At 31.3% G+C, this 17,382-nt stretch overlaps 1 protein-coding gene across 1 annotated transcript; it reads left to right on the plus strand.

Annotated features, from left to right (window-relative positions):
- Positions 1 to 3,688: 3,688 nt before the first annotated feature.
- Positions 3,689 to 16,762, plus strand: LOC108747056 (gamma-aminobutyric acid receptor alpha-like). The gene is made up of 11 exons (XM_018484293.1): positions 3,689 to 3,715; positions 8,732 to 8,967; positions 10,475 to 10,542; positions 11,054 to 11,274; positions 11,805 to 11,887; positions 13,241 to 13,440; positions 13,539 to 13,626; positions 13,887 to 14,047; positions 15,006 to 15,185; positions 15,987 to 16,135; positions 16,472 to 16,762. Exons 1-11 carry the CDS (start codon positions 3,693 to 3,695, stop codon positions 16,695 to 16,697), a joined length of 1,635 nt encoding a protein of 544 aa, XP_018339795.1. The 5' UTR covers positions 3,689 to 3,692; the 3' UTR covers positions 16,698 to 16,762.
- The last annotated feature ends 620 nt before the right edge of the window (positions 16,763 to 17,382 follow it).

Consider the following 17,382-nt stretch of genomic DNA (forward strand, 5'->3'; position numbering starts at 1 on the left):
CAGAATTATTAAACCGATTATCGTTGACCGGAATTATCGTTCGCACGTACTTCGGTCCATCGTCGTAGCTTAAAATCGATCGGAGCGCAAGATCCGTCAATCGTGAGATCTTCCGAGATTCAATCGATCGTTATAATCGTCTACAGAATCCACTATTCACAGGATTTAACCGGCTTATCACTTCTCGCTCTATATGATCGAACTCGCGGATCACTCAAACTCACTGTCATGAGACGCGTGTCAATCGACTGTCGCGCAGCATCACTTCACGTCGATGTCCATGTTCTCGTTCTCGTCTACGTCGTCGAATAGAAATGTAAGCGCGATGTATTTCTGTGCACCACGAGCTTCGCGGATGCTGCTGCCTTTCATCCTCGGTAGCTAACGCGGATCCACTGTCGATTACTCTCTTCAGACTCTCTCTCTCTCTCTCTCTCTCTCTCTCTCTCTCTCTCTCTCTCTCACACACATACCCCTCTTTCACTTCCTCAACGTGAATGCGTTCTCCCTCTCTTTCTACCTCTCTCTATCTCTTCCTTGTTCACTCCGGAAATCATCCCCTTCACTCCTGTCAACGCGTAGTCTCTTCTCTATCTCTCTATCATAATTCAACCCCCTTTTCTCTCGCTCTCGCAAATTCTCCCTCTCCTACTCCCTCTCGTTTTCATGGGTCCTCCATCCCTCTTGCTTGCATTTCCTTTTTCACGTGCGATTGCTCCGTTCTATCCCCGTTTATTCCTCGTATCACTTCTCTCTCTCTCTCTCTCTCTCTCTCTCTCTCTCTCTGTCTCTTCTCTCGCTCTCTCAAATCGCCTTGATACTACTCTCTTCCGCTCCTCAAAATCTCTCTTCGTCTTTCATCACCGTCCCACAGACTTCCCCCGCGACTTGCAATATGACTTGCGCAGGACGCATGCACTGTATACGTACTCTATCTTCGTGTGTCGACCTAGTGACACACAGTTGGTGATCGGATTTCCAAAGCAAGCCGATCGAAAATCTCCACTGTCATCATCATCATCGTCATCGTCTATCCCCACTATCTCCGCTTTTATATGCGAGAAGAAGTCATTAACTTCCTAGAGTAATAATGTATGAAAACGCCGAAGTGATGCTTATCTTGCGATATGCGACAAGAATCGATCGACTTTTCCTGATATATCGCTGCATGAAGACTTCGCGTAAGAATAATAAAATTAGGCGATAAAGGCGATACTCCTTGGAGTACAAATTATGTATTTTTGTTCAACCTATTTCAACCAATCCAATTTTTTGTATATTACTTTGATAACAATAATTTAATGTTTAAAAAAAGTGTTTGAAAGGATGCACAAATTTGTGAGCAGTTTCTCCAAGATGTGCTCCATGCCTTAATGAGTTCAAGGTTTTTAAATGAGACCACCTTAAAAATAAGAATAAAAGACACGAGCGCGGAGATAAGATCAAATTAATGGTCCCTCGACTAAGCATTAATGAAGATTCTCTTCCGCGTCATATCACTCATGCTATCGCGACAAAAATATCAGATAAGTGAACTATCGTGATTTGGAACACTTTGCAGGAATATACAGAATAATTTGCGAGCATCGTTAAAAAGAACGTTCTTTAATAAAATCTTAAACGAAAATTCTTCTCTCGAAGAAATTTATTATATATTTATGTCATAGCATTGCAATTCTCGATAAACGCCTTTACTTAATTTTCTTGGAATTAGATGAAGAACGAAAGCAGCCAATACAATAGGTGACTTTTATAAATTTTTTATCGCTGTAAACGAATCCGTGTAAATGAAATTGCTCTATCATGTCACGCTTTTGAGATACTTTAGCTCAAAGGTATAAAAGTGCCAATTTTCGGCACATTTAGATTCAATTTTCTCAAAAACATGACGTGATAAAACAATTATATTTACGAATTCATTTTTAATTATAAAAAAGCTGTAAGAATCACTTTGTCCCGTTTGTCTAAAATGTGTTGAACAGTGTAATTTTAAGCGCTAATTGCAAAACCTAATAGATGGCCACTTGGTATCGCAATAGCAGTTAGATTTACAATCGATGAACAGTCTCCGTCGGCAGGACGGGTTCACTTACCTTCCAAAGACGATAAGAATTTTCCTGTCGGCAACGCCGTCGCTGATCGGAAATCATTTCAACATCCACCGTTTTGAAATACGCGTTTCGATCATTTTTAAGATGTCCACGAGGAAATGCAAGTAAGAAATCACAGCACAGTATCTTCGCAGCAGTCGTTTTCAAATCGAGGGACCATTTCTCCTAAAGTCGATTTCTATAAAATTTTCCTATTTATAAGAAGACGATTCTATTTAACATATTACTTTAGTTAATTGTCTCAAAAAAGATGAACAAATTATTTTTAAAAATTAAGTTACAGTAGATATTATATTAATTATATTTATATTAATTACATTTTCAAGAGTGAATTACGAATAATTAGAGAAAAAAAAAGAGAGAGAGAGAGAGAGAGAAAATTGTAAATTAAATAATTAAAAATTAAATATTAAATTTTCTCAACATAAATAATCTGTTTTTAGAATCTGTGTTCTATTTGAATCAGCTTGTTGACAAAACTTTTATGTCCATTTAATTCTTCTATTAATGCATAAGTTTTCACCTTTTTACCATTCTGTTTTCACAAGGTTCTTGCAAAAAATGTTAAAGTGAAAATGCGATAAAGCCTGTATAAAACTGTTCTTTGTTGTTCGAAGTTTTTCATAAAGCACAAAAATTTGTATTGTTTAAAATTCGACATGACTACTCATACAATAACAGAAGGGTTACAAAAGAAATTTTACACCGTAAAAAAAATCAATTTGTTTAAACGAAGCCTAATTGAAACACGACGCGATCAGAAGTACACATCTAGAAATCTGCTGATTAACGCGAGTTTAAAGTTAGTGACCGCTAGAAGTTTAGTATAATTTGACGAGGGAAATCACGTGTAAAATCTCGTTGATTGCAAATATAATCTAACCCTTCCGAAGTCAAATATGATTTAGCTCTTTCTTTACATTACAAATGTTTTAAGAACTTTATAATAATTAGAGAAAAATTTTTTACATTTACAACATAGCGCTTTTCTAATTTGAAATATTAGAATTTGAAAGACAGAACATCTATTTAGATAAGGAACTAAATTTCTGCCTGACTGCCTGAAGTCCAATGTGCAAAATTCTTCATCAATCAATCGATTAAAATTCAAAAGTTTTCAGCTTTTGATATTAAGATCCTCAGCTTTATCTTTCTTAACACTACGTTCTTTCTTAACACTAAGCTGATAAATCGTACAAACTTTTCCGTTTATTAGGTTTATTTTGAAATTATCTTTTATATTATTATATATAAACCATACGAGAGTAGAATTCATTAGAAGAATCAATTAGGAACACAAATTATTTAGACCGCAGGTTAGTCGCGCGATAACCACACGGACACGCATAGCGCGTTAAAGGATTAATTGGAAATAATGTACTGCGGCGTGATTTCGGGACTTGCGCGTCGCGACGCTTGTAAGTCCGCGTCTTAGGGGGGTTCGCGGTAGGAACATCCACGCGGGCGCCGCAATGGTCTGTCGCACCTCGTGGCGAGTGTTAAACTCATCGGACATCGATTCAACGACTGTACTTTTGAAATTTTAGCGAAGCGATTGCGGTGTTTTATCACACCGAGAGAATGACGTCGAGCAAGCTGCTGCTGTGAGTAAAACAACTGTTAATTGATCGCCACGCCGTAGGGAAAAATTATCGCGGAGTAACAAAATATTTCGATCACTACACATTTTACGTTTATTTTAATATTTTATATATAATAATATAGTATTTATTTTTACAACGTATTATAATAAAATGCTTCGTTTTTTTTATACTGTACTTTTAATTATGTTCAATACCATTAAAATAAATGAACGTCGTTTAACTTCAACGTGTCAAGTTTAATTAAAATTATATAAACAAGTTGGCGAAATTAAAAAAAATTTATATATATATTATTTTTCTTAAAATGTAACTCTATCAAGTATAACAATTTCTTTAAAACGTCTTCATAATAGTTACTTTATCATATCCTCTTTTTTTAGTATAGTTGATCTCCCTTGGAAATATTTATATATTGATATAATTAAAGCGCATTATACGTTATATTACATATTTTAATATAAATTGATTACACGTATGTGAAGGAAATCAATACATTCTAAACGATGCTAATAATTAATTAATTCCTTTTTAATTATAAAATAGATTTTCATATTAGGATTGCCTATGTAGTGACAGAGAAGCAAGATATTTAGGCCCGTATTCAGAACATGCTTACAACGATGTTAGCGGGCTAACATACTATACTTTACGCCACGCATATTATAGAGATAAAAGTGCGCTTTTATCGATAAAAGCGCATTCTGAATACGGACCTACATGTCTAAGAAGAATTTTATTTCTCAATCTTACAGTTATTAATTTATTTATTGCGACATTATTAAGATCATGTCCCTTCTCTTAATTTATATGTTACGTATTTTTTTTATAAATAAGCATTCTAAATTTACTGCAAATATTTATATCTATCAATTGTACCATTATCGTGCAATTCTTTAGCACAATTGATAGATAGACTAACTATCAGCTATAATGCAATTTGTAATTAAATAAAGAAATATTAAATAATTGAATATGAATATATATAAATAAAGCATTTATTTTGCATTCATAATTATAATTACATCAAATGCAAATAAATGAGGCGTTTAATTTGTACTCAGAGGTAGTTGTAATTACATTGTTAAAAAATATTTATAATGCTTGTCTTTATCGTTATTTCATGCAATTGTCTGAATTTTGATAAACTGTTTTTTTATTACATTTGTTTTATTTTAGAAATTCAAATAACTTACAATAATGTTGTGCATTTTCCATCCTGTGTAGAAAGCTGTAATATCATTCATTGTTATTCAGGTCGGCATTATTTAATACAACTTTTGTTTTATGTGCGTTCGTGAGCGCTTTGCATACCATCTTGAAATAATGAAAATTTCAATCGCATATCAAAGCCGCTTTTGACGCATAAAACCCAAAGATGTACCTCCAGCAATTATTCGTATACCTATGCGTAGATTGCGCAGCTTGTAAGAGCCTCTGAATATTTTAAGAATAGATTTCAAAGCATTTATCAAAACAGACATAATTACTCTTTGAATTTAATCGAGCATATCTAACGAGTTATTATTCATGCAAATATAAACGTCGAAAGCATTTAGGGATCGCGTTTTTGCGCATAATATTGAACTGTAAAGCCTTTGCGTCAACTTTGTCAAACAATAACGATCTTAAGAATGATTTTGCAATAAATGGTAAGATTTTTGTCCCTAGCAAATAATTAGAGAGATAATTAGAGAGATTGTGACAAAATGAAAGTTTATTCTCAAATAAATGTAGCGACGTTCAATTTATAATGATCAATCTATAATGAATATATGATTTTATGTCTTTCAATTTTGTTTCAAATTTGTCCCTTTTTGTACAGTGACGCTTTATACATTTACACTATGCATTTTTACCAAAAATAATGGAAGGTATTTATTAATTAAAAATATTTAATCAACGTTTCGCAAATTGACGTTATTACCATCAAATAATATCAGCTGACTATGTTCTGAATTCTATGAATGCGCTGCGTGTTTTACAAAGAGAGATTTGACTTGAAAACAAAATTGATCGATTGTCATTGATTATCATAATAATCATTTATACTTAGTTTTTAAATTAATAGAACACAATTACTGAGCTGCAAATGAAGTGTGAAATGCATTTCAGGTGAGCTGATTCCCCCAAATCTCTGTTGGGCAAATTTATTCGTGCCAATGATTCAATTCGCGTTGCGCATAAAAAAATGCAATTAAAATTCTTCGCAAGCAATAAAGTTTATATATCAACATACCGTTAAAGAAAAAGAAATCTTGCCATTTGGATCGTATATTTTATAACATTATGAAACAATGTTGAAGATTTATTTTTTATAAACTATAACAAATGTTTGTAGTCTTACTTTGAAATACAAAAATTTATTAATCAAATGTATTAAAATTAAAATGTATTAATTAATTGTATTAATTAAATTTAAAAAATTGTATAATTATTGAATTGCGATTGCTTAAAAGAAATAGTCTTACAAATTTTTCATTTTACATTTTTGATTATTTACAAATTATAAGTTGAATTAGTAGCTTACCATGCATCTCTGTGGTGATTACTTAAGATTAATGATTATTTTTTTACTTATAATTACTTTATTATAACAACATTTCTTTCTATGTATAAAAATTATTTTTCACAAAAAAGTACCGATAATGTGTCCTTCATAGTCGATGAACGAAACACGTCTTGCCCTATCACTCGAAACTTTATACGACTCACTTAAAGATTGTCCTGCTTCAAACGGCCCGAAAATCGGATGCAAAATGCGCATACGATCTCACAAGATTGTGACGTAACAGGGCGCAACGTTCTTTCGAAATAGTGAAGGGAACCCTTATGGACCACGGATGAATGCTGCTGAATCGGCGAGTGACAAGAGGCACTCTCCTCCACTTTTCCTTCCCGTCGTGATACCGGCCTCGCTTTATGCCTTAAACCGAACTCCAAACGTGCTCGTCGTTTACTCCTCTCTTTTGCAACTTTATTATATTACTTATCGTGTTTCGAGCTTCACAGCCAAGATTAAGCAAAAATTAAAATTATTGCAACGAGTTGATATAACGTCAGACATCAATATAATTTTGAGAAGTCATTGGACGTTAAATATATCATATACACCTGTTCCGCATATAGAGCTAAAATTCGGAAATTAAAAAGTTAATGTGCCAAGCTTATCTCAAATATAATATAAATCTTGTTGAAAAATATTCGAACGTATATTCAGGATATTATAATTTCTGATTACATGCATTAATTGATCATTATGCTCTTTTATGAAACTGACACGCGGATTTTTAAAATATTTTATATAATATTTGCAGAAGATTTCGAAAGATATCGCGAGAGCAACAAAGATCTCGTTACACTTATGATTAGTGGACGAATATCCTCTCGCGTATGTCGCGAGCCGCGGTTTATCGATAGCGGATACAGTCCGGTCCTTGCGCCGGAACAAAGTTCTGGCACGCAGACGATGCTATTTCGCGGTGGCTATGTCGGAAGGGCGACAGGGAATGTGGGCATAAGAGCTGAGAGAGAACGCAGCATGTCCTAGATAACTCCTTGTAACATCTTTGTAGCGTTAACGTCATTATTATGTCACGTTGTAACGCTCGAGAAGGAAAGCCTCGAATACCGCGCGCATATTTTCGAAACGCGTTATCGACTTTTACTCGGCGTGACAAAATATTTTTAAATTTCATTAAAAATATTAATACTTAATTATATATTATAGAAAAATAGGTATATATAAAAATATATTTGATGTTATTTCAGCATACAAAGATATTTTCCTTTTTTATAAAAATATAATTTAAAAGCAAAAAATATACATGTATATCATATAGTTAATAGAAATAAATATGAATATAGATTTACGTCATCAGCTAGTACTTAAAAAATTAGAAATATTACACTATAGATATTTTTAATAACACATTTTATCCGGGATATATCCTGGGATGTCTTTAGGATGTTCAAAGAATATATGGACGTCCTTTGCACGTCCTCAGGACGTACCATGGAAGTCTGTGCTATTAGGGGATTGCACGCGTTGTTAAGTATGCAAAAGGATTGCTCTCGTTGCGACAAAAGCGCATATAAAAATTTGAAACTCAGAATCTGTTGGTGGTATTAACTATAGGTCCTCTTTAGGCTTAAAATATGCGAGTGATCGATACGGATTGAAATGCATCTCTCTCGGTAGGACAGAATATCAACTTTAAAATCAAATGGAACATCTACGGTGAACAATTCCATTCACACATCCGTGAAGTGCACTCATGTTCGTTAAATACTTAATGAATTTCAATTATCGACATTTAGGACCCATTCATAATGTTAAATATAATTTGACAGACATCGACATCTAATAAGATATATTATCCTATTTATAATTTTTATCATGTCTTCCTTCTATTTGTGCATCTATTTAAATTATCGTATTTCGATTTGCTGATTTTTAGTTACCACAAAAAGAGTATATTGTTATAAATCTTCTTATTATTTCATTTAAATTATTTCGAATTTATTCACAATTTCGATACAATTAATAATTAAGTTAAAAGATTCAATTATTGAAGCAGTAATAAAATGTATTTTAATTTTTAATTTAATGATTTTGATTAAGATTAGATTATACATAATTTACATTGAGTTGATTAATAATTTGCATGATGTACCGAATGATTGTCATACAGTCGGGAAAATTTTTTACTACTGTCGCATTAAATAGCTCAAAGAATTCGCTTCATTTGTTAACTAATTTAATTATCAAACTGCCAGTGTAATTTTATTATTAATTAGCAAGATATTCGAGGACACAATTGTTCCGCAATGAGCCATACTTACTTCACTTTTAAACCGAAGAATAGACTTTCATCTAGAATAAACTTTCGTTAGAAAATACGAATTTCAAATTTTGTACGAAACTTGTCGCTACATAATTATCTCTATACAAACAGAATATTGCACGGAATTCATCGTCAGTAGAATAATGAACATACTTCTGTGTTATATGCATAGTTTCGTCATTCTCGTGCCACTCACTATGGATAAGTATCATTATTATGCATTCGAAACCAACACGGCATCGGGCATTGCAACGTCGTCGTCATCAGAATCGTTGGAGTCGACGTTGACGATCGGTAGCAGGATGCCGCGAGCTACGCTGAACGATGTTGTCTCAAAAAATATCACAATGGTTCTTGAAAATCTACTAATGAATTATGAAAACAGTCAGCTGCCCACGCATGGCAAAGGTAAGAAAAATAAAGAGTGCACTGGAATAAAAATTGTTGGTATTTGTAACTATAATTACATATTATTATAATTATGATTATAACTGCTATATTATTATTAAAAATAACTATATGTACAGTTCTAGAAATAAATATATATAGTTGACAACTAAAAATTGCTATAAAATTATAGTAATCTGAATCATTTTTGTGCTAATTTTACTATTTTTATAACTATAATTATGGTCATTTTAGATTGCTAACTATATATACCTATTTGTTGTTAAAACTATCCGTATGACTATTATTACTAATATTATAGCAATAATAATCATAATAATCATATAATAATATATAATTACAAATATTCAACAATTTTTCTCTTAATGTAAAAACAAGTGTTTTTACTAACATAATTACGATTTAATGAATTTCTGCTATCTGGAAGTCATAAAAAATATAAATAGATTAGATGATATCGTATCCGTGGAAAGTTTTTCTTTCTAGACATTTATATATTACATCATACAAGAAAATAAGCAAAATTTTTTCTCCGCAAATTTACATGCATATTTTTGCAGTTTTTTTTTAATACTATAGATATACTATAGATATATGTTTTAGAAATTCATTGTATTTAGTTATATTTTTAATTTACTCTTTTGTCATGCATAAATTTTCATCTTTTCACTACTGTGTTTTACAATATTTTCGCTAAAAATGTAAAGTTGAAAACAAGATGAAGTTTGTGCAAAACTGTTTTTTGTTGTTCAAAATGTACTCATAAAAAAACATGCTATATTCAAATACTAATTACTTATTTCAAATAATTCAAACGTTCATGTATTCACAAATATATCTAACAATAAGTTTATCACAAGCATCAAACGAGACAGAAAGGAAATATATAAAGACCATTATTCTGTCAAATGTTCGTAGTATTTCAAAGAAAAGAAATGCGTATAATACGAATGGCAATCGTATGTATTAAAAGTAATATTTAATGATTAATTTAAAAAAGATTAATTGTTATAAATGACATTAGAGCATCAGATACAATGTAAATTACATACAAATGTAATAAGCGTATGCATGCATTTAATATTGATATTAATTTTATAAAAACAAGCTATATTACGCTGCGGTTAGATACTCTACAACACTGAAATTACTTCATGATGCATTATGTCCTGTACTGATCGCAGCATCAACGGAAAATAATATCGGATATAATTGAATTCCAAAGAGCTGAGAAAGATCGTGGTCTAACCGCTTAATTATCGATAACTAGAGCCCCAGGTTATAATGCCAAATTAATTGCAACGGTTTGTTGCATGTTAAAATTAAATTTAAAAATTATATGTTTAAGTACATATATATCCTATTATCCGAACAAATTCGATCATTGACTTATAATTGCCGCTATTTTGGTATCCTTTGTAATTTGTTAAAACTGAATAACTTTTTCCGGCATACTGATAATAACAATTGATAAAACTTATTTATGCAATTTTTCGCATTTTTTTAGGCGTGCCCACAGTGGTCAAAACCAATATTCTAATTAGAAGTATGGGTCCAGTGTCTGAGCTTGATATGGTGAGATTCGAAATTTCTCAGTAAAGGAGGTGCACCAGCAAATGTACTTTTACTTTTTTCCTTCCTTTTTATTCCTTTCCTTTTTTTTATCTGTGTGTGTTATATGTGTGTGATATCATGAAGTATTTTAAATACGTACATCAATTTCTTATTATTATATTATAAATCGGTCATTTATCGCAGAAATAATAATCGCTCTAATTGATCTTATTATTTTAACATTTTTATTAATTTTATGTTACCACAAAATTGATATAAAAAGTGCTCGAAAGAAATTTAAGCAATATCAGATGTATAAATATATTTCTGACATTGCATTAGGCTTAAATTTCTTTAATTTAAATTTAGAATCAAACTAAAACTATATGTAGTAATAACTTTTAATCGGTTGTTAGTGAAAATGCTATTGCTTAATTGTTAGTAATAAGCAGCTTTAATAAATTTTTGCCCTGTATACTTTTAAATCTGTTTGAAATCTGACTTGGTGCAGTTTTAAAAAATTTTCCATCAGGATTACTCGATGGACTGCTACTTTCGGCAATCGTGGCGCGACTCACGTCTAAGCTTCCTGGGCCCGATCAAGTCCCTCAGCCTCAGCATCAAAATGCTCGAAAGGATTTGGCGTCCCGATACATACTTCTACAATGGCAAGCATAGTTATGTGCACACGATCACTGTGCCGAACAAATTGCTAAGGATCTCCCAGGACGGCGATATATTGTACTCCATGAGGTTTGTTCGCGCGTGAATTTACGCACTGTGTGGCAAATCGAATCCGATTTCGAATCCGATACCTGTACGAGATATGTATTCTCGGACTTCTTTTACAAACGTCAGTGTTGTGTAGACATTCATGAAGAAAACATATGAGCGATCGATGAAGTTTAATTCTGTGCTTTGTAATATATTTTATCGCGAATCATATGTGGAATATCATATGTGGAAATATTAGCACTGCTGCTCTCAAGAAATAATTACAATAGATGTAAATTTTTGAGAACCAATCTGTATCTATGACATAAAAGCAAAATAATGTAATATAAAATGGAATTAGATATAAAATAATAGAATTTTAGACGTACATATTAATATCACAATTTTATTTATAAAATAATTGAAAAGTAATGCAGAACTAAAGAGAAAGAGACAGAGAGAGAGAGAGAGAGAAAGTAGAAAAATTAGATATAAATATTTGATATTTAGATTTGATATTTTTATATCATAATCTATTTTCGATCTATTTCAATTTTTTTTTAATGCAGGCTCACTATTAAGGCTAAATGTCCTATGGAGCTAAGGAACTTCCCTATGGATCGACAGTTTTGTCCGTTAATAATGGGAAGCTGTATGTATCGATTTTTTAAATAATTACATAATAATATTATACCTTAGGAAGCCACAATAAACTAATAAAAAAAACTAATTTTTGAAATAAGAAAAATGCGTGAAGAAAATTTTTTAATTGTAGTAAAATTAAATTAAAGAATTGATATGTTAAAACAAAATTATATTATGTAATTTTTTTACTCCGCAAAACAAGAAATTACATGAATTTTTATAACTCTGATTTTCACAGTTTTTTATTTTATGTTGCACTTATTGACTTGAGCACAGTCGTACCATACTTTTGTTTTTACGATATGATAAATCTGTATTCCATCTTCTTCTCGACCATCGTTAATTTAATGAGTCGCAGTTCTTTATCGCAAGATTATTTGGAAATGCAGTATTTGGATTATTTCTAGAGATTATTTAGAAATACAATGTTTCTATGCTTATTACACATCAATTAAGACTCAAGCCAACAGAGACGTAATTTGTAAGAAAACCAGAACAAATAATATTTCATTTATACTCCCTCCCATGCCACGTTATGCTGTTCCTCACATGCATAATGTCCACCAATATTATTCTTCGGCGAGTGTTCGCAATCGTCCATGTCGAAGTTATGATCGCAATAAATTCGATATTCCTTTACGTTTCGGCTTTACGGTACACAGCAGCTCCGTTTTCTATCATAACAGCTGGCATCATGGCCTATGATGTACCGTAATATCAAAATTTATTGTCATAAGCATGCACTAGTGACGAGAACTCTCCTCGAATCAAGATGCATGATTTAAGATTAGTCATTTATATTCGGATAAAGAAATATCCAAATGCGGCATATATCTACATAGAAAAAAATATTTGATTGAATTAATTAGAATTCTGGTGGAAAATAAACGATCCAGAATTCTAATTAAATTTACAAGATATCTAATTAAATCTATTAAAATTCTAGTTGAAATAACCAATATTTAATAAAAAATCTAGTAGATTTAACAAAAATTCTGGATTATTTATTTTCCACCAGAATTTCAGTTAATTCAACTAAGCATTTTTTCCGTCTAATTTGTCGACGAATTCTTAAATGTTTAGGATTGATATTAATCGAGAGATAAATATAAAAAAAAAAGAAAAATACATCTTGAATAATTAATTATTAAATTATACATCTATTGGATGTTCATAGAATTTATAACAGAATATCCTTCGGATATAAATAATTCAATTAAAGAGGAAATAAATAATTATTATAGGATGTCATTGAAGTAGCATCTTCAATATTCCCCTGAAATGCTTCTAGTATTTGATTAGATAATTATTTTATTTCTTTTCATATTATATGATATTGTTACGTCTCTCTGTTTGTTAGATGCGTATACATCGGGACAACTGGTCTACGAATGGCAGGAAGGTTTGTCGGTGAATTTCATTCCTGGAATGGCACTGTCACAATTCGATTTAATGGGTTCGCCGTACAGGAATCTCACGTTTTTTCGCCGCGAGGGCGAGTTCTCGGTACTGCAAGTATCTTTTAACTTGCAACGCCACACCGGATACTTTCTCATACAAGTAAGCGTTCGTAAATCGTAGTGCTTATTGCAAATAATAAATAAATCTTTAAAGTCTTTTTTATGCAAAATAATAAAGAGACTTTCTTACATCAACAGGTTTATGTGCCGTGCGTTTTGATAGTCGTGCTGAGTTGGGTATCCTTTTGGATCCATCGTGAAGCGACGAGCGATCGAGTGGGTTTAGGTACTTACAATCATTTTGTAAGATTTTTATCAGACTTTTCTTCATATTTTTATTGTTTTTTATACTTGTAATTTATTCTTTAAATATAAGCAATTGTTATCGTAAAGAACATTCTATACTTATTTAGCGCCTTTATCATTTTCTCTTCTCTTTTTTCAACAAGCGTTGAAAATCTCATAAAATCTAGGCACTATGTGCCTTCGGTACTTAAATAGAAAATCTGGTCCTACGTGGATAACACTGTATCATAAATTTTCCAGGTATCACCACCGTCTTGACGTTATCGACGATAAGCCTCGATTCCAGAACGGATTTGCCGAAAGTTAGATACGCTACCGCTCTGGATTGGTTTCTACTGATGAGTTTCGGTTACTGCATCGCCACTCTCTTGGAGTTCGCCGGCGTTCATTACTTCACGAAGGTGATAATTTCACGTAATCACGATACTTTAGGTCTGTTTTCTATGATTGAACTAGTGTACACTTTTAGAATTTAAAATGAGAAATGGATATACGTTAGATATTTGTCGAAAGCGAGAAAGAGAGTTCTAGAGCAGTCTAGTGCAGGAAACAGAGTATTTGTTATCTGTTCAATCGCTTTCTTGTATGGGGACTTTTAAAAAAAGATATATATTGGAAGTAATATTTGAAGTATTTTGGCAAAACGATTGTCATCTTGCAGGCTCTCTTAAATGTGATTTTCAATGTATTTTCGATATGCATGAATATTAGAAAATGTAGTACCTTTGTTTAGAATTCCGATAGATTATTTAAGAGAAGCTTCTATCGACCGTTCGATTCATTGTATATTATTTTGGCTTTTGAGTGATCTTGTTGGAATGCTTACTACCTATGTTATTTCCGTGTTCAAAAGTTTACGAAGAAAAACTATAAGCCCGGATCTGCAATCGATTTTTAAGCCTTAAGTAGTAAGAAATGGACGAATCACAATCGATTATTTTTCTCGTATTTGGCTGGCTCGTAATTGTTTCTTACGATTTAAGAATTAAAACACCTATTGTAGATCCAATATCAATTTGATATCAATTCAATGATTTATTTCTCGCTGGATAATATTTACTTTTTAAAAATAAAGTTTCTTTTTAAATATATTTCCTCTGTGTACGAACATTTTTTGCACTCACTCTAAATATTCTTTGTTGTTGCTACACGAGATTAAAGGCTCGCGCTACTTTTACATGTTTACATAATGTGTTTAACACAATGTTGCAGTTCAATATGTTTAAAAAAAATTACTTTGTTCGTGGAAAATTATTCAAATAATATTAAAAATTATTTTTGCAACTTTAATTAAAAATATGCAGAAAGAAAGATATAATTTGAGTCAATAGAATCAATCTAATTTTGAATAATTTTTAGGTTGGTAGCGGCGAGATTCCGTTGGACGATGATGAATGGGAAGAATGGAAGGGGATCACTAGCGAGGAATTCGAGGATACATTTCACTCGATGATTTCTTGCAGCCCTCAGACAGTTCATCCAGAAATTATCGACACGAGTACTAGAAAGCGTGGTTCTCTCATATCCGCACTATACAATGTTAGTTCGAGATTTCAATAAAGATTATTGCAATTCATAATAAGGTCACTCAAACAATATCAAAGACATATTATAGACAACATTAATATCAATATCTTGATATTGAAGGGAGTCTAAAAGATTTTTTTAAATATAGAAGTCCTTCAGATATTTCTAGACCGTTACATTGTATGTAGTCTAGTCTTCCGGTAAAAACAGATAAATTTACAGAAGATTAATTTATAAATTATTAAAGTGTAAGAATTAAGATGTATCAGATGTATAGTCTAATTGTAAAAAAATGGCTGGAATTGAGGGGATGGGGGGAGGGCGGAACAAAGGCCTAATTACAAAATCTTGATATTAATAAAAATTAAAATAACGCTGCTTTTTTATTATACACAAGTGGGTATAATATTAAACGAATTTATGTAATGTCTCTCTCTTTAAGAAGTTACATGTTACAATACTTTTCTATTACGATCAATAATACATGAAAAAGCTAATTGCCGGAAAAAGGGCCTAAGTAGAATTGTGCCTTTATTCCACCCCCTCAATTTATACTTTTCATATATAAAAGTGAATATCATATACATGAAACGGTTATATATATATATATATATATAATAAATTACTCGACATATGTATATCATAAATATAAACGTATTGAAAAATTTGATTTCTTTTTATCAGAGACCAATCTAAAAATATGTAATTTTCTTTTATTTTCTTATAAATAAACAATTTCTCTGACAATTTCTCTTAGAATTATTTTATGAAATATCAATAGCATCGTTGCTAATTTAATTTCATTTTTAGCAGGACGTCACATACGAACGAGACTCCTGTCATTCCATCACGGTCGCCGTTTCTTCGAAACCGTCGACGATGGAGAGGCAGACGCAAACTGAACTTATTTTACCGATATGGAGGCAGTTTCTTTATTGCTTAGCGGGAGATGTAGCTTTCAGGTATATCATGAATTAAGAAAACAAATTTTATAAAGTACGCGATATCGCACTGCAATATATCTTTGTTCAATTTTTATCCTAATTAATAGATTCTAATTAATATAGTTCTATCTTCTTTATATATAAAATTTTTTATATATAATTATATATAAAATTATATATAATTTTATATAATTATATATAAAACATTTCCCTCCCCCCCCCCCCAGGATTCTATATATATTTATCTTATAACTATTTTCTGTTTATTTACTTCTTTTTTATTACTTCTTTTATTAATAGTTATATATCTATATTGTGCGAAAGAGATGCTATAATTAATATCTAAAATTACAGGCGTCGTCGGCAGCGGGAAGTGGCTAGTAACTATCGAAAACGCGGCAATCGTATGTCGAAGAGATACATAAATAGCGTATCTTACATCGACAGGGTGGCGCGGATAGTTTTTCCTGCGTCTTTCGGTCTACTCAACGTCTGCTACTGGGTTGTTTATGTCACTTATCAAGAGGAATTTAAGTGGCAGGATCCGCCAATTGGATCGATAACGCCTATCTCCCATTAATGAAAATATTAATAATAACAATAAAACGACACACATCACTATATGATGAGGAGAAACAAAAGAGATTACCCACTTTTATTCGAAATTGAGTTATTAAATTTATTTCAAATTAAGTTATTAATTAAATATGCATATTATCATAATTTTTTTTATTTAAAACCGTTTGCACATAATTCAACGAAGTTCTCGTAGTTGAATACGTGTTTGCGAAATGCCCTGTATATGTCAATATCTTATTCGAATAGAAAAATGAGAAATTGAAACAAATAAAAAATTTATTTTTTTCATAAATTTTTTATTTAACTGTCACAACGAAAGTGTGTACGAATGTACAATTTTCAAAGCAGTTTCCGATTTTTCTTTCTCCTCTTTCTCTTTATTATAAATAAAAGTCCCTTGATTAACTAGTCTTGATCAAATTATTATATGAATTTATTAAGGAATAAATTTCTTAAATTATAATGAATTTAAAAATAAGAAAATTAAAACAAAGCTCAACGAATATATTGAAAAATCAATAAAATAAAAAGGAGATTATGAGCATGAGCTATTGTAAAACAAATTTAATACTTATATTTATTTATTTAATATTTAGGTAGATATATAAACTGCGCCAAAATTTAGGATTAGCTTGTAATATTAATTTTATTACTGTGTTACTGACATTTGTAGATATATAACATAT

The sequence above is a fragment of the Trachymyrmex septentrionalis genome, unplaced genomic scaffold (genome assembly GCF_001594115.1).
Source record: "Trachymyrmex septentrionalis isolate Tsep2-gDNA-1 unplaced genomic scaffold, Tsep1.0 scaffold190, whole genome shotgun sequence".
Classification (NCBI taxonomy): Eukaryota; Metazoa; Arthropoda; class Insecta; order Hymenoptera; family Formicidae; genus Trachymyrmex; species Trachymyrmex septentrionalis.

What these genes read in the sequence shown, in the direction of transcription:
- LOC108747056 (XM_018484293.1), top strand. Translation starts at nt 3,693, where the DNA reads ATGACGTCGAGCAAGCTGCTGCT. An exon ending in GCTGCCCACGCATGGCAAAG is followed by an intron (nt 8,968 to 10,474) that starts GTAAGAAAAATA and finishes GCATTTTTTTAG; the next exon opens with GCGTGCCCACAGTGGTCAAA. An exon ending in CCGGATACTTTCTCATACAA is followed by an intron (nt 13,441 to 13,538) that starts GTAAGCGTTCGT and finishes TTACATCAACAG; the next exon opens with GTTTATGTGCCGTGCGTTTT.